General features: G+C 37.0%; 1 protein-coding gene across 5 annotated transcripts in view; it reads left to right on the top strand.

Moving 5' to 3' along the window:
• Nucleotides 1-23,447, top strand: part of ARAP2 (ArfGAP with RhoGAP domain, ankyrin repeat and PH domain 2) — a 200,308-nt gene that overhangs the window by 126,275 nt on the left and 50,586 nt on the right. For 4 of the 5 annotated variants that reach the window (XM_061164524.1, XM_061164525.1, XM_061164522.1 and 1 more), the window contains 7 exons: nucleotides 2,116-2,279; nucleotides 6,962-7,174; nucleotides 10,433-10,538; nucleotides 13,926-14,073; nucleotides 15,546-15,614; nucleotides 18,220-18,294; nucleotides 22,383-22,500. In XM_061164524.1, coding sequence (XP_061020507.1) covers nucleotides 2,116-2,279; nucleotides 6,962-7,174; nucleotides 10,433-10,538; nucleotides 13,926-14,073; nucleotides 15,546-15,614; nucleotides 18,220-18,294; nucleotides 22,383-22,500 — 893 coding nt within the window. The remainder of the gene's footprint in view (nucleotides 1-2,115; nucleotides 2,280-6,961; nucleotides 7,175-10,432; nucleotides 10,539-13,925; nucleotides 14,074-15,545; nucleotides 15,615-18,219; nucleotides 18,295-22,382; nucleotides 22,501-23,447) is intronic. The other variant, XM_061164526.1, reaches the window with a different exon arrangement.

The following is a 23,447-nucleotide window of genomic DNA, read 5'->3' as shown; positions in this document are numbered from 1 at the left end:
GCATTTCAAGAAAAGAAACCAAAGGAAAGGAAGAAGGACTGTTGTTTTCTCCTTAAATTAGGGCCAATGAATTACCAGGAATCTAAAAGATTACCTCTCAGTCCCCTCAAAAGAGAAACCATAACAACCGACTGTCCATGCAGTTCATTCCTTTCTCTTCAGATTGAATCCAAAGTAGCCATTTCGTAGTCTGAAATCAAAATTAAATAGTTGTACGCTGGTGTGCATGCATGCTAAGTCGTTTCAGTCGAGTCCGGCCCTGTGCAACCCTGTGGAGAGCAGCCCGTCAGGCAGCTCTGTCCGTGGGATTATCTAGGCAAGAATACTGAAGTGGGTTGCTGTTTCCTCTTACTTCAGTATAATTATACTTAAATGCATCAATGATTAATTTGTGTTTCAAATCAAAGTTTTTATCTAGTGATAGAAGTTTAAAACAATGCATCCAGTAAATATCTGGCATTATGCTAAAGGCTATTGATACTGAAATGCTTACTTTGTTTGCTTGTATGAAGTTTGTGGTGAGGTGGCTAAAAAATTCACACAGACACAACAGTTGATGTGATGGAGGGTGGAGTGGGTGTTTAGGATTAAAGAAGAATGCCTGTTACCCCAGAAACATTGGATGGAGGCAGATAGGAATGGAGGGTCACAAAGGGTTACCTAGAATATACCAATGGGGGAGGAGCTGGACTAAGCAGTCGGAGAGCAGGAAATACCTATTGCAAAGAGAAGAACACCTTAGTTTCTTTCTTCTTCCCTTCCTATCTCCCTACCTCCTGGGAATCGCACAGTTGGAATGGAAAATACAGGACAGATCTTGAAGACCTTTTAATCTTGAAACCTCCAGAACTGCCATGGAAGGACAGTTATCAGGAAGTGATGTCATTAGCTTTGTATTTTAAAAAGATCATTCTGGCAGTCTTGAGGAGAAGGTGGAGAACTGGGAAAGGAATTTTGTTTGGAGGGACTTAAGTGACTTTAAGGAGCAATAGAAAGCTCCAAAGGAGGGCAGTGTTCAAATAAAGAAGAGGCAAAGCAAGTATGTCAGGGAACTGGACGTGACAGAATTCTGTGACTGAGTTCATATGTCAGGGGTGGGGTGGGGATCGGGGGGATCAGTCCACAGTAATGAATCCTAAATTCCTGGTGGGATAAGTGGAGAATGTAGTACCAGTTTGGTATGAGAAGGGATAAAGATTTGAGATGCTTGTGGAATTTACATTAATTAGTATTATGGTTTATTCGTTACTAATACCACATTTATTGAGTGCTGAAGTGGGTGCTATCATTATCCTTATTTTTGCCTTTGATGAAACTGACAATCAAAGAAGATTGATAACTTGTCCAAGGTCATAAAGGAAGTGAGTGCAAGCTAGAACTTGAGTTCAGGAATTGATTTCCATTCTGTTAACTTCTTTATGCTCTTGCTTTTCAATCATGTGGAGATCTGATTTGTGAGACAGTTGTCAACCAGAGATAGGGATGTGAGACTTACTAGCTTATATATATGGGAGATGAAATCACTGGCCTGAATGACATGTCTCTTGGAGAGTCTTTGGAGTTCATGTGAGTGCACGGAAGTTACAAGTTCATTTTTAGAAAGAGAAAGTGAGTTTGGGAAAGAACTGAGGGACCAGAAAGATAGGAGGAAAAGTCAGGAAGAACTGTCTACCAAAGCTGACTTGGGTGGTTGTTTTCCCTCTCTCTCTCTCTCTCTCTCTCTCTCTCTCTCTCTAACCTTTAAAAGGTAGAACAGTCCTAAAGTCATCAGTTCTAAAATCTTAAAAAATAAACCCCCAAATATCCATGAGAAGTTACAAGTGATGCTGGCCAGAAGGGTTTCAGTTCAGTTATTCAGAAACAGAATGAAAGAGGGAATGAGAAAGAGGCGAGGACATTAAGACCACAAGTTCAGGGAATTTTTTGGGTTCTATGGAGAGTGTGACTCCAAAGCAAAAGAGGGATCAAGTGAGTGGAAGCTGATGGTAGACAGAGGGATTTTCTTCTGATGGATGAGATCAGATCACATTTATATGGATTTAAGGATATTCTCTGTAGAAGTAAGGCTTTAAAAAAAGCAAAATTATCATTTGAAATACTTTTCTAACTTTACAGAACATTATACATCCATGGGCATACCAAGTTGGATTTCACAGTCTGGCATACTGCAATTGAAAAAGCAGCAGGTACAGATGGGAATGCATTACAAGACCAGCAGCTCAGCAAAAATGACGTTCCCATTATCGTGAACAGCTGTATAGCATTTGTTACACAGTATGGTAAGTATCGGAGTTTTTATTCAACCCCAAGAACTCATAGCAGCATTCTTACAGTTTTGAAATAATACCTCCATTGGACTGAAGGAGAGCCCTTTGTATTTTAAGAACATCAGTGAAAATTAAAAGTGTAGTCCCTCTTCAGCCTGAATGCCATTCCTTCTCACAGTAAAGTTCATTTAAATGATATCACATGCCTTACAAATTCCTTCTTCCTTTAAATGCATAAAATTTTTAAATGACATATTAGAAGAATCTATATTGTAAAATGTATATTTAAAAAATGATTAAAGGTTGTACTTTTCAGAGGTTCTAACTTTACAGTAAAGTCTTGGGGAATGTAGTGGTGACTGTGTTTTAAAAATGGTAAATGATGGGACAGTGTGTAAAAGACTTTACTTTTATGTAGGCCTGCATGCAAAGTGTCTGTGTATTTATTCCCTTTAACATGTTTTTGGTCACATGTTTATATTAAGAAACGTGGTCATTAATTCTGCTGGTTTGACTTAATTGTAACATTTTTATGAATAGTTTGCAGGTTAAAACCAACTTGAATCAGGCTTCATTTTAATTTTACATGCTGTGGTAGTATTTTACACATGCCTAAAAAGTAAATGAGGTGTATCTTTATTATTTTTACTTACTTTCAAATTACTACTCATTCTTAAAATTTCTTCTATTACATGTTCCCTTAATACGCTGAAAGATAAATTGCTTAACTGTATTTTTAATATAAAAATATGTTCTCTCAATCTGTCTATAAAAGGCATTGATTTAGATTGTACATGCAGAAAAAAAGTAAAATGGTTTATCTTATATTTTGGAACCTGTGTTAGCTTTTCATTGTTCTCCTAGTCTTAAATATATCTTTGGGTATTTTTAATTTGAAAAGAAAGTGTAATCAGTGAGAGAGCTGTAGAAAAACACTGTTTTATGAGTTTTTTTTTTTTTTCCCCCACTTATTTATTGTCTACTGCATGCCAGCCGCTGAGCTTAGCACTGGAAATTGAGCAGTGGTAGCAAAGAGTGAAAGAACCATAAATTTTGGCTTCCAGTATGAGAACTAACAGTGAACTGATATGAACACAATGCCAGAAATAACAAATTCTATGAAAAAAAATAAGGGAAAATTAAGTCTAGAATATGTGTATATTAATCTGTTTTCTCCTAGGGAGAGTGCCATTTTAAGTATTTCACTCATTTCATTATCCAAGTAAAATTATGATTAATATTCAGGTTTGAATATTAATTTGTGTTTGAATTATATGCATTACAAATATGTATATAATCACATTATGTGGGATTATTCTGTGAAGTTCCTTGATAGTCTGGTTATATTTTTCTTATCAACTGTCATCATCTGTTTGTTTGAAAATGCGGGAGGAAAGTTATCATCTTCATTTATTAGTAATTCAGTATTGGTGCACTTGCGTTGTGCAGGTATAAATAAATAGCACACATCTTATGTTTTAGCAAGATCATAACCTCATTGGGAATTTTCACATCTTGTTAGTTTCATAATGGTATAAGGTCTTTCTTAAGCTGACAAATGATTAAAATAGCTTGACTAGCTCCCAGTGTATCCAATTTAATGTTTCTCTAGGGAAATCAGAAGTTTCTTTGTGGTGTTTATTTGCATTTAAAATCATTAAGCATTAGATTGTTTTCAACTAAATTTCATATATTATAATTACCTTGTAGCTCTAGCATAAGGTACATTAGCTTCCATATTAAAGTAATAAAGCCAATAAAAGACTCTTAATGTTTTTTCCAGCTTTTTGTTTTTTTAATGAGCAAAACATGTGAAAACCTCAATATTACCAGTATGGGTAGAAGGGAAGATTTGATATGAACTTAGAAAATGCCCAGTGATTCTAGGATGCAAGTGATGGACTCAGGGCCTATATGATCATAATTATTTTGAATTTCCTAATCTTTGGTATAAAATCTAAAAGCCGAATTTTTGTGCTCATGGTGTCAAAATCTGAACCTGACAAAATTCACAGTGTAATTCTTAGAGTTTTAATTTTTTTAATGAGTTAACAGCAGTTAGTTCTTGGGGGGATATATTTAATTTTTGTAAACAAAATTGTGTTCAGATTCACATTCAGTTACCTTGTACCAGTTGTTAAAAATTCACTCAACTAGGAACATGATATCTCAGAAACTTAATCAATTTTTTGGTAGAACTTGCTTATTCTTCTATTGTGGTCATTTACTGAGTATCCACTGAGTTCTTTGAGGTACTGTGTAACTACTGTATACAGAAAATACATGATCTTTGCCTTCTAGGAGCTTATAGATTGTGGATCAAAGTAAGTGGGCATTTACATCTCAATTGTATAAAATTCCGTGGCAGAGAGGTTCAGGGGTTGGTCCAGGTGTCCACGGCTTAGAGGTGAAATTCACTCAGTGTAGCAGTGGTCACGGAGGGTCTCATGGGTCACGCATGGAACCTGCCATGTGTTTTAAGAGCCAATGGGAGCTCGTTGGGAGAAGGAAGGAGGAGGGATTCCAGGCAGAGGAAACTGTGTATGCCAGGTGTGGAGTCATGAAGGAAGTTGTCTAGTCGGGGAACTTTGGGTAGCTAACTGTGGTCAGAACTTAGTGTGAGAAGAGCGGAAAATAAAAGAAGCTGGAGGACTAGTTAGGACGTTCATATAGGGTCTTATATGTATGCGTGCATGCTAAGTCATTTCAGTTGTTTCCAACTCTTTGCGACCCTATGGACAACAGCCCACCAGGCTCCTCAGTCCATGGGATTCTCCAGGCAAGGATAGTGGACTGGGTTGCTATGCCCTCCTCCAGGGGATCATCCCAATCCAGAGATCGAACTCACATCTCTTATGTCTTCTGCATTGGCAGGTGGGTTCTTTACCACTAACACCACCTGGGAAGCCCAGGGTCTTATGTATCATAATAAAAGCCTTAAACTCGGCCTCTGTTGTTGTTCAGTTGCCCAGTCATGTCCAGCTCTTTGTGACCCCATGGACTGCAGCGCGCCAGGCTTCCCTGTCCTTCACCATCTCCCGGAGCTTGCTCAATGGACATGGAGGTGCCATCCAACCATCTCATCCTCTGTTGTCTCCTTCTCCTCATGCCTTCAATCTTCCCAAAAACTTGCCCTCTAGTCAGTGGTAGGGGGCTATATCCATATTTTTAAGCATTTTGGTAACACCAGCAGACTTGTATCTCAGATCATTCTATTATCATTTTCAAGACTGACGGGAGGGCTCGGTGGAAACAGGGACAGGGGTGCAATAACATACGGAGGAAGTGGGTGCCTGAAATTATACTAGTGCAGGTGATGGAGCAAGGGGACAGTTTTGTGAGAGAAGTCATGATGAAAAATATATGTGACAGTTTTTTTGAAATTTTAATTGATTCTTTTGATGTGATATGTGAGAAAGAGAAGTTCTGGCTTATAAATGACTGGGGAGAAGGCAGTGCCACATATTGAGGTATAGAACAAGATAAAAGGCATGTTGGGATTGGGAGGTGAAGTACTGAATGGAGTAGAAAAAGTAATTTGTTCATATGTATAAGTATAGTCTGTGTGGCTTGTATTTGGGAAGCCCTGTATTTATATATAGATTTAGATATATAACACACATGTGCATTTGAAATTTTCAAAATTAAAAGCTGAGTAGAAATATACATGTCTTAGTTGAAGTGATGAAAATGGATGGGTTCATCTAGAAAATTTTGTAGGGGATCAGAGAAGAGAGTTGAGGACAGTTTCCTGGAATCATCAGTAAAGACTGGATAGCAGAATAAATAGAAGACTAGAAGAGGAGTCATAGAGAAAGGGGTCAAAAGAGATGAGATCATAACATCATGAAAGCCTTGAGATTAACAGAATTTTAACCAGGATTCACTGGAGTGTTAGACACTGCAAGGGGATCCTATTATATAAAAATTGAAAAGCATCTAGAAAGCATATTCTTGAGGAAGATGGTCCCAACAGAGTGGGAATTAGGCCGGAAGCAAGAGTAAGTGGTTAAAGGATCAACAGGGATGCAGGATGGTAGAAAGAATAAGTATAGAAGACTCAGATTAGTTTTGGAAGAAAGAAAAACAAGAGGCCTGAAGGGAGGGGGCAAAAAAGGATTAAAAAATATTTGCGTATCATCATCATCCCCACCACCACTCCTCTTCCTCCAGTTAACTGCTGCTATTCTTATTTTATGTGGGAAACTTGATCAGTATGTAATTCTGAAAAGTTATGACCCAACTCTTCCATCTAGAAGAAGGTATGGAACAGACAGAATTAAATATGCACATATGAATGTAGAGACTTAAGGAAATTTATGCCAGAGTCTTACTTTTGTCGGTGAAACTGAAGGCAAATCTGTACTCTGAGAGACTGAGCAAAGGGCACCTGCAGTAAAAGAACATTTGAGAAAGATGCTATGAAGAACTGGAGGAAGGACTGGCCTAGGGCCTACTCAAAATTGAGGATGGAATAGTTTGTTCATCAGGTTTGCATTTTACATTATAAAATTTGCAAGGTGGGGAGATTTTTACTTTCATGCATGTTTATATAAACTCTTAGATGATGACTTTGTCTTGTGCATCATCCGAACACAGAAATTAGTTCTTTTTTTGAGATAGTAAAATGGATTTTGACCTGAGACTTTTTTCATATAATCTTTTTCTTTCTTTCTTTTTTTTTTTAAACAAAGGTTTAGGATACAAAAATATCTATCAAAAGAATGGTGATCCATTACATGTAAGTGAACTCCTGGAGAGTTTCAAAAAGGATGCAAGAAGCTTTAAATTGAGGGCTGGAAAACATCAACTTGAAGATGTGACAGGCGTATTGAAGAGTTTTCTCTCTGACATTGATGATGCACTTCTCACTAAGGAGCTCTACCCGTATTGGATCTCTGCCTTAGGTAATACATAAATTACAAAATAAAGGCTTGCCTTCTCATTTGATAATAGATTTTTAAAATCATCTCTGATAATCTGAACATTTAATTGAAAGGAACAGTGTACATAATGGCTTAGAACAGGAATTGTAAAATAGCTGTTATGTATGCCTCAAAAGAAACTTACGGTGGTAGTTGCTAAAGTCTTTTATGATAATATTTAGTTTTTGGTAGACTTCTTAGTGCTTACTTTGCCTTAACTTTGGAAGTGTTAATAGTCAAGTCCGTGTAGGCTATTAATTTCTCATTAAGATTAAAATGAAAGGTTTATTACAACATTGGTTTTACATGGTTTTAACATATAGCTTTTTGGCTTTCTTTTTTCATTCATTCTGTCTCTTTAGAGTTACATGACAAAAGACCTTTTTACTCTTCATTTTTTTTCAGATTCTGTCTAATGAAGTAAAATATCTTTGCTACACTCTAAGAGAACTTATTTAAGAAATAATCTTAGAAAAACAGTTTATTAAATCAGCTGCATGTGTGTTAAATCACTTCAGTTGTGTCAGACTTTTTGTGACTGTATGGACTGTAGCCCATCAGGCTCCTCTGTCCATGGGGATTCTCCAGGCAAGAATACTGGAGTGGGTTGCCGAGCCCTCCTCCAGGAGATCTTCCCAACCCAGGGATCAAACCCATATCTATTATGTCTCCTGCATTGGCAGGTGGGTTCTTTACCACTAGCACCACCTGGGAAGCCCTATTAAATCAGATAATTGGTCAAATTGATTTCAGTAAAACCTATATTTACCTCCATTAATTCAAAGTAACTCCTTTTTTAGAAACATGATAATACATATTTTAAAATATAAATTTTGCCTTTAATCCCAGATTTCTAATAGAGCTATTTTCATTTTTCACATTATTGACTATATGATGTTTTTCTGTTGAGAAATAGTTTCTTCTGTTGAAAGTATTTGTTTAATTTAAAACATAAATATGAAATTTGAAGGGATTAATTTTGAAATGCCACAGAACATCTGTAGTTGAAAAATAATCCCAAGATTGACCCTTTTTGTCTCAGCAAGAAGAGAGTAGTATTGTTATTAAAATAAAACTCTTCACAATGTAACTACTTAATTCAGAAGTCTTTTCCTTGTTGCCTATGTTTTTCAAATCAATAGTTTTAATTCTAATCACAATAAGAGTTGATTGTATAATTTTCTGGAATATAGAATTAGGTAATACATCTTTTTAAGCACAATTGCCCTGTCACCCTCATTTTTGTTTTAAGATTTTATTGTATTTCATAACCATGAAATTATTTATAGTACCTCTATTTTATAAAGACTTACAATTTGCCTTTATTGTAAAATCAGTCATCAAAAACCTATGACAAATATGCTTTTGCTGAAGTTGTCAAATTTAATGGCAAAGAGGTCTTCATTGTTAAACTACAGGAGAAGGTAGTTGAGAAACAGCATGTGTCAGAGAGGAGTGTGTTCACCTTCCATTTGGATGTGAATCCTTGAGAAATTACTTTGAGAAGGCTTCAACTACTAGTGTTGAAAGTTCTTTGCTTTCAGATCTGTTGTAGCTCACCCTGACCTGTCAGAAAGTACCCTTTGTTGGATCTGACAAAAGTCAACCAGAACTTACTGGATGACCTCATTGGAGAGCTCTCTTGGGTCCTGTGCGCCCAAGGCGAAGAAAATCCTACAGTTGCATAGTACATGTTTATATGATATACATGACTTCTTCTAAGAATGCTATTAAATTGTCTGAAGGCTGTGACTTGTTGAATAGTTGTATTTTCTATATGACCTAAAATCTATCTTCAGTTTCCTTTCCAGTTACTCAAACTTCATTTTGAAAATATCATCTATTTTATTCTTATAAAATTTGTGAAAATAGGCTATACTAGCATGTGCTTGTTAGAAGCATAGTAGTGTAGTATTAATTACATTTAATTGAATAAATACAATTACCTCTACAGTTAGAAACTGGAAGACATGAGGGGAAACATTTGGATTATACCAAGAATGACAGCTAATTCTTAATTCACTTCTAGTATAGTCTTTGAATGTTACTGGGGTGTCTTCCCCTCTTGCTTTTAGACAGTCATCCATCAGCATGGTTGAGTCAATATAACCATGTTTACTCTTATAGATCTAGAGTGCAGGTGAAATCAGTACAAAGGAGCTATGAGTTCCTGTTTTAAATAGGAGTGTACTTCAGAAATGTGTCACAGAATTTCTTACCTCCCCAGGGATCTGAATGCCCTTTACAAGTGACTGTGTACTTTGAAAGAATCACTAATATGCCTCTGGCTTTCTGTGAATAGAAGGTGTAGGGCTAAGCAGAAAATGAAAAAGCCTTGTTTCCAAAGGTAGCTGGGAATTGAGAGGGAATATGTAAGTGCAGTCCCCTTGAGTTACAGAGTCAGCACAAGCTATTTATTTGAAGGAAGGTCTCTTATTTCCCCTGTGAAAGAATAGGTTAGACCAGACCACACCACAGCCTCCGGACTCTCGAACTTTGGGGTTCCGGTGCAGTTGCTTTTAAGCGTTAGGCTTCTTAGGGTTCGGAGAGTGGAGGAGAATAGTCCCTTCTTGTCCTCCTCTTCATGCCTAAGTTGTAACCATGCCAAAAGCAGAGGCTCTATCTATCCTCCTCTCAGTCTGTACCTCTGTTACCAGGGCCTACACATGACTTATTCCACTGCCCCCCTGACCTTCTCCAAAGAACTGAAATTTCCAGGGCTGGCCAAAGGCCCTTTGCATGGATCTGTGGGGTTAATGTACAGTTCATAGTTCTGGGATGGGTCAGAGTATAGGGAAGATTTTTGTGATGCTAACAAGGAAAAAGGGTCAGACATGTCATTTTCTAATAACAAATAGTGAGATGTTTCCATAGCTATAGTTAAAATACTTTTGGCTCATCTCTTCAATTTGTAGGCTAATTTGTTACTACTTGAAAATAGTCCTTTTAGTTGAAGTTCAGTAGAATGTAGCATTGAAGATAAAATACAGACCTGGGTTTTAAAAGTACTTTATTTTTAATTACAAAATAGAAGAGCTATGACATATAGCCGTGGAATGTTTATGTAAATACCAAATATTTTTCCAGGATAAGAGAAGTTTGAGTGTTTTCTGTTTTGAAACTTGATTGTGTCAGTGAAATACAGTTGTGAATATTGTTTTAAAATACTGATAAAAGGCAAATTGGTATGTAGATGATTAGTTAGACCTAAAGTTTCACGTGTGTGTGTTTAACCTCTAGATACCCAAGATGACAAGGAGAGAATTAAAAAGTACGGAGCATTTATACGTACTCTTCCTGGGGTGAACCAAGCAACCTTGGCAGCTATAATTGAACACCTTTACAGGTGGGTAGATTCATAAACTTTTCTAGATATTTCAGATATGGCATTCAGTAAGTCATTATATTTTTTAATTTAAAGTACTGTGGTTAATCTTCTTTTATTTGTGAATATAAATCTTCCACCATATCTTAAGAATGGTTTCAGAATGGAATTCCCATAAACTGTTAGTTTAGTGTCTCTTTATGCAATTAAGAAACATTTCAAACAAATAGCCCTGGAGAATTTCTTAAAGGATTAGAAATAATCATATATCACCTTCTCAGATACACCCAGTACTTAAAACAAGAATTTTAAAACATTTTGATGTCAGACTATTGATTAGATAAGGGAAATTTCAAAAGCCAAAACCATTTTCTATGTCAGGGCATGTAGTCCCCTGCATTTGGGAGGCTAGGAGGAATAAAACGGTAGCTTGAGAAATGACATCTGAAAAATCAGGGTGTTTGGGAATAACATTTTAAGTCAACAAACTTAGGTTTGTTTATTTTGCTACAAGCAAGAATTATTACAAAAACTTAAATCAGAGTAAATATTGCTTAAGGAATATATTATTGGCAGCTTCCTGCATGGATGAAGTGTTCCCTTGAATAAATTTCTGTGAAGCTGAATTCTACTGAAAATACCTTAGTTGAAGTTTAGATTCCTAAATCTCCACAATTTGTCTTTTGTCTTTATCTTTCTTTTCCAATCACTACTTCTCATGCATGTAAACTCCATTACTATGCATCTGATTTTCTTGTTGTGTCACACAAATATAGTCGATATACCGTACGGTCCTCTCTCTATGCCTAAGAGACACTGGGACAGATTTTTTTTTTCTTCACAAATTTCAATATGTGATCTGCTGCTACAATTATCAGTTAATATTTTAAACATTGAGTTGCATATAATTCTTAAACTTCGTAATTCATACTTGAATTTCAGATAATGAGCTACTTCCTATCCTTTGTTTAACTAATATTTATTTTCGCTCCTACTATATACAATGCCCATTAAGGGTCCATGTAAACAGAAATGATTGCTAATAGTACATGAATAACAAAATAGTCTTAAGACTGCAGTTTCCAAATAGCACCAAGGAACCCTGAGACATCACAGTGGGGATGGGGACTTGCAGGGATGCTGCAGGGCGTTTTATACATTTTAGGAAAACACAACCCTGTCAGCACAGATTTTAAAACAGAGAATTTTAGCATACGACATGAAATTAAAGAGGAAGGATCGAGTGATACATCATTGTGTGTTGAGATCCAGGGGATGCTTCAGATCTAAAAGGATAAATGAACTGGGCATGACAGAAAATTAAGTACGAGACATGAGTGAGGGATATTTTCAGGAAACATGTGTGCTAGAAGATGAGATGGTTTGTAGCTGGCTGGCATCAGGCTGTGAAAGGCTCTGTTCATTGTGCAAAAACATTTGGATTTCATTCCTTTACGTAATAAGGAGTGACTGATCCAATCTGTTTTAGGATAATAACCCATGTCCTGGGATTGATTGGGAAGAGGTTAGAACAGAGACAGAGAAACCTACTTCAGACACAATTTCTGTGGACTTCTAATGAGAAAAGCTGAGTGGGAAGAGAGTAACCTGGCTGAATATGGGACACTTGCAGATACTAGTGTGGGAGCAGGGAAATACAGGAAGAAAAGGAAAATACATAGTGGACATATTTATGTCAGTAATTCAGGCAGCTACAGAAACCAAAGAGGTGATAAGTGCTAGAGGAGAATGCTCGGGAGAGATGAGAATATTTGATAGTGTCATCAAAGTTTGAGAGGTCAGTGTGGATAAAGTCAGATTGATCTAGCATTTACTTCTGTCTGTGCCCTAGATAACAGATCACTTCCTCCATGACTGATATTGACTTAATTCCCTTCACTGTATATATTTATGTTACGCACTGCAGTGTGATTAGGGGCTTTCCTAGTGGCTCAGTGGTAAAGAATCCATCTGCCAAGCAGGAGAGGCATGTTCGATCCCCAAGTCGGGAAGATCCCCGGGGAGAAGGAAATGGCAACCCACTCCTCAACCCACTCCAGTGTCCTCACCTAGGAAAACCCATGACAGAGGAGTCTGGCAGGCTACAGTCCATGGGGTCACAAAGCGTTGGACGCAGCTTATGACCAAACCGCCACCACCACAGTATGATTAACACAAAGTCTCTGACTGTGAGATGCTTAGATTCTAATAGTAACAGAGGCAGACTTGCAGATAAAATTTCCAAATATTTACAGTCTAGTGTGATTAAAAAAAGTACAGAGTGGTTTTGAGAGGGATGCCCACAATTATGACATCCTCCTCTATTAACTTGCAATGCCTTTTGCATCTTATAAATCGTACATGATGATCAGACTGGCTCTGTCTCCCCTATGCAGTTTGGTATTTCATTGTGAGTTTCTTACAGTATCATATATATTGCTGTCATATTTCCTTATTTTTCTTGTACCTACTAGAATCTTTGCCCTTTTTAGTTAGGTGTACCTACCAAGTCTTGCTTTATTCCTTAGATAGAGTTGATTTCCCTTTTTAGCATGTGTTTTAGAAATTCACAAATGTAATTAGACAGTCAATTAAGCAGCTGTTATGTCTACAGTCAGTGATAGAATTAACTGATATTTCCATGGGCATCAGGTAGAGTTCTGCATTTTTATCATTGTAAATTTCCTTTTATTGGGGTGATGGCTGTGGTTTTTTCCTTAATTACTTTGAACTTAAACATTTGTGAATACTTGAAAGTTCTTTGTAAAACTGGTGTTATAGCCTACTGATTGGGAGAATTGATTCTTTTCATGTCTGTTCATTGTAAAAAGTGATTGCTTTCTGAGAGGTGTCTTATTTTGAATAACCATTCAAACACTTTCGACCAGGCGTTTTCTCACCTGATAAGGATGTGCTGGGAAATTCAACAGTTGCACTGAACCTTGAATTTGGAACTCTTTACTTTATGCCTCCCAATTTGCCATTCTTGCCTTATTTCCTGCTTACCTACTGCCCCCATCCCTCTTTTATTTATGCTTCCATCCTGCAAGTCACTTGACACCTTTCTGCAAGCGCACCTTTGTGCCTTAGCTATAGGTTGTCCCATCTGTAGAACTGTCTGGATATTGGGGAGGGGGGTCCTTCTTCTAAAGCGATGATCAAGAACTGCTTTGTAACTTGTAGTAATATCTTTGACAGTAGTCTTTTCTAATGTTCTTAAACCTGAAGGATACTTGGAAGAAAGAACTGTGTATTTTTCTTTAAATCACCACTCCACCTTTAGTATCAGTAACTTTCAATATGTTTGTGTTTAAAAAATAAAAGAGGATAAATGAACATGAAGCCGTAAGTTTTATGAAATGTTCACATAGAAATGTGTTGTAACAAGCACTGCTTTTTTTCTAACAGGGTTCAGAAATGCTCAGAAATCAATCACATGAGCGCCCACAATTTGGCCTTGGTTTTTTCCTCCTGTTTGTTTCAAACTAAGGGACAAACTAGTGAAGAAGTGAATGTAATCGAGGACTTAATTAATAATTATGTTGAAATTTTTGAGGTAAATATCTTATATCCTGCCCTTGTTAAAATAGTTTTGATGTTATTGTTTGCAAACAAAAATATGTATTTTAGGATGTCTTTATTCACGTCTTTAGGAATTTTTAAAGATAAAGAATAGGTACATGATCCTTCACTTTTCAGATATAACTAACATTTTAAGCTATAGCCATTCATTTAAATTTGGCTGCTTCTAAAGCTTTCTTACCATCTGGTGTCTGTTGCACAGAATATTTCTATTTATAGTGTTTTTATGTTTTTTTCCTCAGTATGTGTATGCATTAAGTATGTCTATTTAGAGGTGTGAAATTATGAAATTCAAAAATTCAGTAAATTACATCAGACTGATAAATTTTGCAGTTGAAAGCATTTTAGAGTTTTCATTTAGTTTGTGCATGAATTGGAAAAAAAATTCTGAAGTAATATTCTGTGGTTTTTATTAAGTCATCTCTATTCTAATTATCTGACTTTTCAATTTGCTATTTTATGAAGTTCATATTTTCATGTTTCGTCAGAAAACTCTTGGAATAGGGATAATTTTTTATTTCAAAGGAGTAAAAACAGAGGAAATAAGCCTAGGATTTGAATATGGTGGGGTGGATATAGGGGACCTGGGTCAAAGGTCCGTTTCCACTGCTTGACTAATTCTGTCATCTCAATATTGTTATTAAACCTTTCTGGGCATTCTGTTCAATAGTCTTGTACAAGATCCCCTGTTTTCCAGAATTGTGTCTTTACCAGATGATCAAATAGGTTAATGTAACAGGTTAACTTTTGTAGTTCATACATTCTTATGATAACTCATCACAAGATTGCTTAAAAAAGGAAAAGAAAGTAAAAGAAAATAACAAAGTTCATATCTTAATTTATGTAGGAATGAACAATTGTTGAATTCTCTTTGTTCCTTGATCTCCTCTTTATTTCTTCCTTTATGTGTCCACTGTTTTTGATCAATAGCAACGTCTACACAATAGTTCTGATGCTGAGAAATGAAAGACTTTGAAAAATAAATGTGTGGCTTTGCATGCTCTCTTGATTTTCTGTTTTTGTACTGTTATAGTAGAAAAATGTTTATCTACATAGTTTTATTAAGTCCAGCTTTAACCAAATGGTGGAAACTTCATAAGCCCTTAATGAACATTTCTGATAAAAGAAGTCTTTATTCTCAATGTACATAAACTCTGCTGAATCCTTCATCAGCCACTTTGCTTATTAATGCACCTCAGCAAAGGGGATGCCCCTGATGGAATGTGTAGCCTAAAGTGCTATCATCATAAGATATTCTGAACTTTATGAGCCTCTATGTTGTTGGCTTTATATCTGTCCTAGCTATGTGGGCCCACGCTGATGAAGATGGCCATTCTCATTTATTTTGAACATGTCAGTCTTTAAATTCCTGAAGAAAGTTATGTGAGGATGAGTACCATCACTCCGTGTATTTTATTAGAATGTCCCAAATTATATTTTAAACAGGTTAAAGAAGACCAAGTCAAACAAATGGACATAGAGAATAGCTTTATTACCAAGTGGAAAGACACTCAAGTGAGTAGTAATAGTTAGATCTCCAATTTTAAAAAATTTAAAAAACAACAAAACAAAACAAAAACTTTCATTGTAAGTAAACATTTGTTGTGTTTATTTTCAAATTCCTATTTGAAGCAAAGTAAAACTAATGGGGGAGAAAACCTAGATAAAGCAGTTGTGAAATTCTGTAGCATGACACATACAAAATGCCAAAGTATGCTAATGTAATGTTTTCAAAACATAGATGGAAAAGTCAGTTCTAACCTTAACACAATGTCCTTTTTGAAATCAGTTTTCATTTATGAAGCACTACTGAAAATACTAGTGGATTTCAAAGGAAGCATTTAAAGTCAAATACTAAAATAAACAGAAAATTCAGACTCCCTAATGATTCTTTCTGTTATGCTTTTGAAATTGTAAGTTATTTCTTACATGCTTTTGCTCTGCATGCTCTTGGATGATTGCACTAGTGGGACTGCTTCTGTTCTGCACTCTTAACATGTTAATTTATGTCTTAAGTTGACTTTTCTAGATCTCCCTTACTTTCCTCGGTTGCGTCATATTGGGTTTGTGTGTTCAGGTTTCACTACTGCTTTTCCAGGGTACCTGTCCTTGTTTGATGAATAGTCACTGGACTTTTTTGAAGCTGGCTTTGTCTTCTAATAACTCGCAATTATAGTGGATTCAGGGTACCAATGTAGATTAGACAAATGGGTCAAAGAAATTCTGTTCGTAGGTACACTCAGAGTCTGAGGTGAATGCTTTCTTATTAGTCAACCCCCAAGTTCACTTCATTCCTGAAATACACACAACTAATTCAGAGAAATTGTCAGAGCTGTCATTCCATATGAGGGAGATGAGGAAAGGTTCTTTCAAATGCGTGGATCCCCTAGTACCAGTGAAAGTGAAAGTGTTCGTCACTCAGTTATGTCTGACTCTTTGTGAACCCATGGACTGTAGCCCGCCAGGCTCCACTGGCCATGTAATTCTCCAGGCAAGAATACTGAAGTGGGTAGTCATTCCCTCTTCCAGGGATTCTTCCCGAACCAGGGATCGAACCCAGATCTCCCACACTGCAGGCAGATTCTTTACCGTCTGAGCCTCCAGGGAAGCCCACTACTGTGAGATTAATTGCGTAAAAAAGTGTTTCCTCCATTTTGAACCAAAGTAATTAATGCAGACTCCAGAGGACTTAGCAGTAACACTAAAAAAATGTGGCTCATTAGCAGTTGGTTCTCTTGGATTCTTGCTTTTTGGAGAGAGTTTCAGATATGAAACAAAGGATTGTGTGAGCCTAAGGGTAATCTTTGGCAGCACTATCTGTATTGTTATTGGATAAAGTATGAGTACCATTCTGCAGTTTTATCATTTGTATTCATACTACAATAAAGAAATGAGTCTTGAATACTTTCTAATTAAGTAGAAGTGAGTATTGCTAAAATAAGAAAAGAATTGTCTATAAAATAAAGCAATTTGGAAGAAAAGTAGAACCGTTTGGAAAAAATCTGTTGTTTTGCTGGAGTTTTCCTCCAGTCCATTCAAAACTTCTCTGAAGTAGTTTTCTGACAGACTCTAAGTCTTATCCCTGTTTGATTTTCTGAGCTATTCTTGTTTTTGGCTACACTCTATGAATTCTTTGTGTTTGCTTTTTTAATTTTTAAAATGTGTCCTTCCCGGAGAGTTGTTTATACAAACACAGGAAAAGTAAAAATGTCAACTGTATCTTTTCTTCCGTAGCATTTTTATGTAGCTCTAAACATAAGGAAGAAAAATCGGAAATAAGCTTTTCTAAGCCTGTAGTGTCAGAATAACTATGAACAGCTCTTCAAAGTACATTTTTAATGTTTGCCCCATAAATTTACTCAGCAGGTTTTATTCTGAGGCAAATTTAACTTTGAAATGATCATTTCTCCATTATGATCTTTTTCTAAAAATGAGTGATGGATGTGGCTTCTAAGTGATTACATAACTTAAGGGAATTTCTGAAAAAAGCAACTCAGAATATTTTCCATAGATTGGTTCTTTGTTAATCTTCTTCACATTATTCTGTCAATCTACATGGTGACATCTTATGCTTTGTATTCCCTGCCTTCTGTTTTCTTCACATAATGTGTCTTCTTAGGTATAATAGTGAACCAGATAACCTAGCACTTGATGTTTGGCTAAAGGTAATTAAAATAAAAACTTTATTATCTTCTTATATTCTGTCACTTCACTTTTAATTTTTGTTGCTAAATATACATTTTCTCTTTGTAGTTTTAATACAGCTCTGACCTAATTTATCTTCAGATTTCAATTTTTGGCCTTACCATCTCAGTTTCTCCTGTAGCCAGATGCATTACTTCAGTAAGAATGTTAAGGGTATATGAGGACACTATCCTTTTGAGTAAAAGATAAGAAAAATGGTATGTGATTGTGTTTGCTGATTATACATGTGTGTAGACTCCACATCCTTAACTATACCCAGAAAATGGGTATTATGTTGTTGTTAATAGGGAGATTGATCCCATTTCATTATTATAAAATTTTTAGAAATATGACTAGGACTTTTGAACCATCTTAAGTATTGTGTGTGTTCTTGCAGCATACTTATATTTGCTGTCTTTGCATCTGCCCTTTTTAGGTTTCCCAGGCCGGAGATTTGTTAATTGAAGTATATGTAGAAAGAAAGGAGCCTGACTGCAGTATCATAATTCGGGTGAGTCCCAGATATGGAATGCAAAGAATACTGTTGAAAATCATAAATGTTAGCCTTAGTCTGCATATCTTGAATTTTCCATTGTTTTTTTCTATCTTATTTTATATGTCCAATTAAAACCATGACAAGTTTGACTGTTCCTGCCAATATCCTCTGGGAATCCCGTGTTTTAGTCATTTGGAGACCACCCTATGTTTTTGGTTGCGGTTAGGATGTTCTATCGGAGAAGGCAATGGCAGCCCACTCCAGTACTCTTGCCTGGAAAATCCCATGGACGGAGGAGCCTGGTGGTCTGCAGTGCACGGGGTCGCTAAGAGTCGGACATGACTGAGTGACTTCACTTTCACTTTTCACTTTCGTGCATTGGAGAAGGAAATGGCAACCCACTCCAGTGTTCTTGCCTGGAGAATCCCAGGGATGGGGGAGCCTGGTGGGCTGCCGTCTGTGGGGTTGCACGGGGTCGGACACGACTGAAGCGACTTAGCAGCAGCCGCAGCAGGATGTTCTATAGAACAGCCTGAGCTCTAACATCTGCTACTCATCGTCCTACCTTCTTGACATGAGGCAATGGATGTACTCCCATCTGAGTCTCTATCTTCTTACCTTTTTAATGAGGGAAAACTACAGTGTTTATGTAATAGCATTAATTTGAGGACTTGGTAAGATCGTGCCGGTAAAACACTTAGCAGATATCATGGTACACAGTTCAGTTCAGTCGCTAAGTCGTGTCCAACTCTTTGCGGCCCCGTGGACTGCAGCACACCAGGCCTCCCTGTTCCTCACCAACTCCTGCAGTTCACTCAGATTCATGTCCATTGAGTCAACAGTGCCATCCAACCATCGTGTCCTCTGTCCTCCCCTTCTTCTCCTACCTTCAATCTTTCCCAGCATCAGGGTCTTTTCAAATGAGTCAGTTCTTGGCATGAGGTGGCCAAAGTATTGGAGTTTCAGCTTCAGCATCAGTCCTTCCATCAAACATTCAGGACTGATTTCCTTTCGGATGGACTGGTTGGATCTCCTTACAGTCCAAGTGACTCTATCAAGAGTCTTCTCCAACACCACAGTACAAAAGCATCAATTCTTTGGCGCTCAGCTTTCTTTATAGTCCAACTCTGACATCCATACATGACTACTGGAAAAACCATGACCACATGGTACATAAGTGCTTAATAAATAACAACTAGTATAAACCCCACCCCTGTATCCTAGACTTTGTTGTTGTTTTGTCACTAAGTTGTGTCTGACTCTTTGCAACCCCATGGCCTATACCCACCAGCCTCCTTTGTCCATGAGATTCTCCTGCCAAGAATACTGGAGTGGGTAGCCATTCCCTTCTCCAGGGAATCTTCCCAACCCAGGGATTGAACCTGCATCTCCTGCATTGGCAGGTGGATTCTTTACTGCTGGGCCACCAGGAAAGCCTATCCTAGACTTTAGCTTACAATATTTCAGTGTACTGGAATATGAAGTAACTCGTCTCTTCCTTGGTAACTTTAGTTAACTATTTGTTTTGAATTTAAAAGATCCTTCTCATGTTACCATAGTCTGTACTTAGTCAGCCTTAAGAGAGTAAGACTGCTTTCTTTGTGCATAGGATAGACATGCTGCCATCTAACAGTAGGAATTCAGCTTTAGCTTCTTGGCTTTTTAAAAGTGCAAGATAAAACAGAGTCTTAACATTAAATATTTCTGGAATCTAGTTATGTCAAACACACTGTAATATTTTATATATGTTTAATGATTACATACGGAGATATTCTCAGTTGGCACAGTGGTAAAGAATCCACCTGCAGGGCAGAAGACACAGGTTCGATACCTGGGTCAGGAAGATCCCCGAGAGGAAGAAATGACAATCCATTCCAGGATGCTTGCCTGGACAATCCCATGGACAGAAGAGCCTGGCGGTTATAGCCCATGGGGTTGCAAAGGGCTGGACAAACTGAGTGACTAAGCACGCACACGCGCAGATGATTACGTATGATTCTTTGACAATGGTTACTCAGCTGTGGAACTGACATGAGCTGCCTTGCGCTCCATGGCCACATCTGTCTGTTACGCTGAACATGTGATGTTGATCACAGGGGACATGAGGAAGTGGTAGAGATATTTCGGCATAAGTCTGTTACTTATGCTGAAAGGGACAGTCGAAGCACATGACTTAAGTCCACTTACCCATATACTCTTCACTAGTTCATTTTAATTTTATCTATTAGAGCCATAACAAGTTATTAAAATTGAGCAAAATTCGTATTTTAAGTATATTCACATAAAAGAGTATGTAGTTTCACCTACAAAGACTCTAAATGCTCTTGAAAAACAGCAAAAACTATACAAAAATAAACATCCGGTTAGTGCTTAAGACTTTGCATAGCTCTTATATTTATTTCAGCCAATCATTACCTCAACCCAAGGAGATAGGTGAAGCAGGTGATGTCTCATGTTTATATGGGTAGAAATGGGCATTAATAACACTAAGGCCTGGATGCAAACATTAGTCATGATATTCCAAGTCTGATGTTCATTATATCGGTTTGTGTATCACTTAGAGTAATTAATTCCAAAGTGTGCTTTGTAGAGTTCTAGGTGTTCTGAAGAGAGGCCTTGGGTATCACCTGGAACAAGGAAATGAGTTCCAATTTTCCATTCCTATGGCACCCTGAGGACCTCCCTGCTGACTATCACTAGTTTGGTCTCTCAGTAATTTATTTTTTAAGGAAGGGCTATACATCTTAAAAAATTCTAAAGCCATTCTGATGAGCGACATCACTGAAATCATTCATCTACTAAGGTTTCTACTCCTTAAAATTCTCTGCTTTTGCCATATGCTAGTTTTTTTTTTTTTTTTCTTTTAAGGTTGTACTACATTGAGCTTTTCTAAACAGCATATAATGGACTTCACTGCATCATTAATATATTCCAAGTCAGTTAGTCGCTCAGTCATGTCCCAGCTCTTTGCGACCCCATGGACTGTAGCCCACTAGGCTCTCTCCAGTCAAGAATACTGGACTGGGTGGCCCTTCCCTTCTCTAGCGGATCTTCCTGACCCGGGAATTGAACCCAGGTCTCCCGCTTTTCAGGCAGATTCTTCACCATCTGAGCCACCAGGGAAGCCTAATATATTCCAAAGGTATCACTAAATTCCACGAACTCCAAAAGACAGACTATATGAGTCACCTCTAATGAAAGATGTTTTATGCTATTTATATATGTGCAATATGCTAATGATCAATAAAGGACAGGAGAAATGTAAATGAGCACATTTTCTAAGAAATTTTTAATAGGTGCATACTTGTACTGAACATGTGGAAATGAGGTTGCAGCTGCAGTATTCTAGTGCTTAAATCATGTTCTATTTGTTTAGCATGGTAACTAAATTCTAATTGGAGAAAGCCAACTTGCTTGTGGCCAGCATGCCTGTAAGACTGGTAGAAACGAAAACAGGAAGAAAACAAATGAAAAATCCCCAAAGTCCCTGAAGAAGGTGGTATGCTTATGCAGTGGCCCGGGGCTCTGAGACTCTCAGAGAGCTGGCCCCCAGGCTGACGCTGAAGACTCTGCCCTTGGCCTGAAAGCAGACTTTGGCGTCCCAGCATCTGTCACTTGGCATGGCGGGCCACACCACTAAACCTGGGGCTTTTGGCATGGTAGACAGCAGTCAACTGTGTATATATAATTTAGAGCCCAAACTGAATAACTAAGCCATTCTGAACTCCTGGTTATAGAACTGAGTGAAAAGATTTTTGCCTACAGGGCCATAGGATCCAATATCTGTGGAAGGTCTTTCTGAGTATGAATAGGTATATTCTTCCCTTTGTGAGTTACTTAATTGTTCACTGAGTTAAAAAAATAAAAATAAAAAGTCTTCCCAGTTATAAGGGCACTTTTTACACATACATAAAAATGCATTACATTATGGAGAAGATCTGAATATGCTGTTTCCCCTAGATGCTTAGAGAAACTAGTTAAATATACTAAGAGGACACTTGTAGTATCTTTAGGTGGTAGATGGCGGGCAGGTGTTACCGCCCTAGCATAAGGCCACTTCTGTGTTTGACGTATGTTCTGAAGAAATTGTGCTTCTCTTGCAGATATCTCCTGTGATGGAAGCAGAAGAGTTAACTAATGACATATTAGCAATAAAAAATATAACTCCTACAAAAGATGATATCTGGGCCACATTTGAAGTCATAGAAAATGAAGAGCTTGGTAAGTGGTTCTCATGCTAGGAATTTTTAAATTCCTTAGAGTGTGAAGAAATGCTACTTTTGTGAAAAATCATTACTAACATTTTATGTTTTTCTAAAGTTTCACATCCTATTATGACTCCCCTTCTACTTCAGTGCATGCATTGATATATGTTCGTGCTACTTGAGGTTGCCCTCCTATGATTTCATTATTAAAATAATTAGATTGTTTTATTGACTGTAAGTTTATAGTGTAAAACATTAGTCGTGTATGTTGCTGCCTCAGGAAATAAGGCCTCATTTTTAAGAAGAGGCAGTGTGATTTGTAACAATATTCTAAATGTCACCACCACCATCTAGCTTATTCCACCTTATTCTTGTATGCTGCTTATTTAACAAGGATACCGATTTAAAAGATTATTATTTTAAAAGCTAATTTTGTTTTAAGCCTAGCAGAAGGTTCCTTTTTAGTTTTTTTCTTTTTCATCTATCTTTAGTGGAATGGATCAGATATTTTGTCATTTTTTTTAATCTCAGGTACAGAAGAATAAAGAGAGCTTTTAGAATGTGTTGACCACCCCAAGAATAATAAGCCTAACATTCTTATGACACCATTTGGTTTTAAAGACCTCTGGGGAAAGAAAAAAAAAAAAAGATGCAGAATGTCTTTGTATCTTGACCATCTGTCTAGTTGATACCTGCTTAGGTCTTGGGACTCTTTCAAGTATAGATGTCAAGCTGCCAAAAGTAAAATCTTGCCACCTGCAAGCTCAATACAAAAATGAAAATTGAACATTAAAAATACCTCACTGTGTATTATTAAGAGTCTTATAATCAGTGTTAGAATGAAATGGGGTTATCAAATACTTTGTCTTTCATTGTTCCACCTTGATGTTTTTATTCCTTTATTCTTATTATTGTGCATTATTCTTTAAAAATGTAATTTGTTTTAAAACACTACTTTCCAGT

Source organism: Dama dama, chromosome 17 (assembly GCF_033118175.1).
Source record: "Dama dama isolate Ldn47 chromosome 17, ASM3311817v1, whole genome shotgun sequence".
Classification (NCBI taxonomy): Eukaryota; Metazoa; Chordata; class Mammalia; order Artiodactyla; family Cervidae; genus Dama; species Dama dama.
The sequence above is the reverse complement of the archived record's forward strand: the minus strand, read 5'-3'. Positions and strand labels throughout refer to the sequence as shown.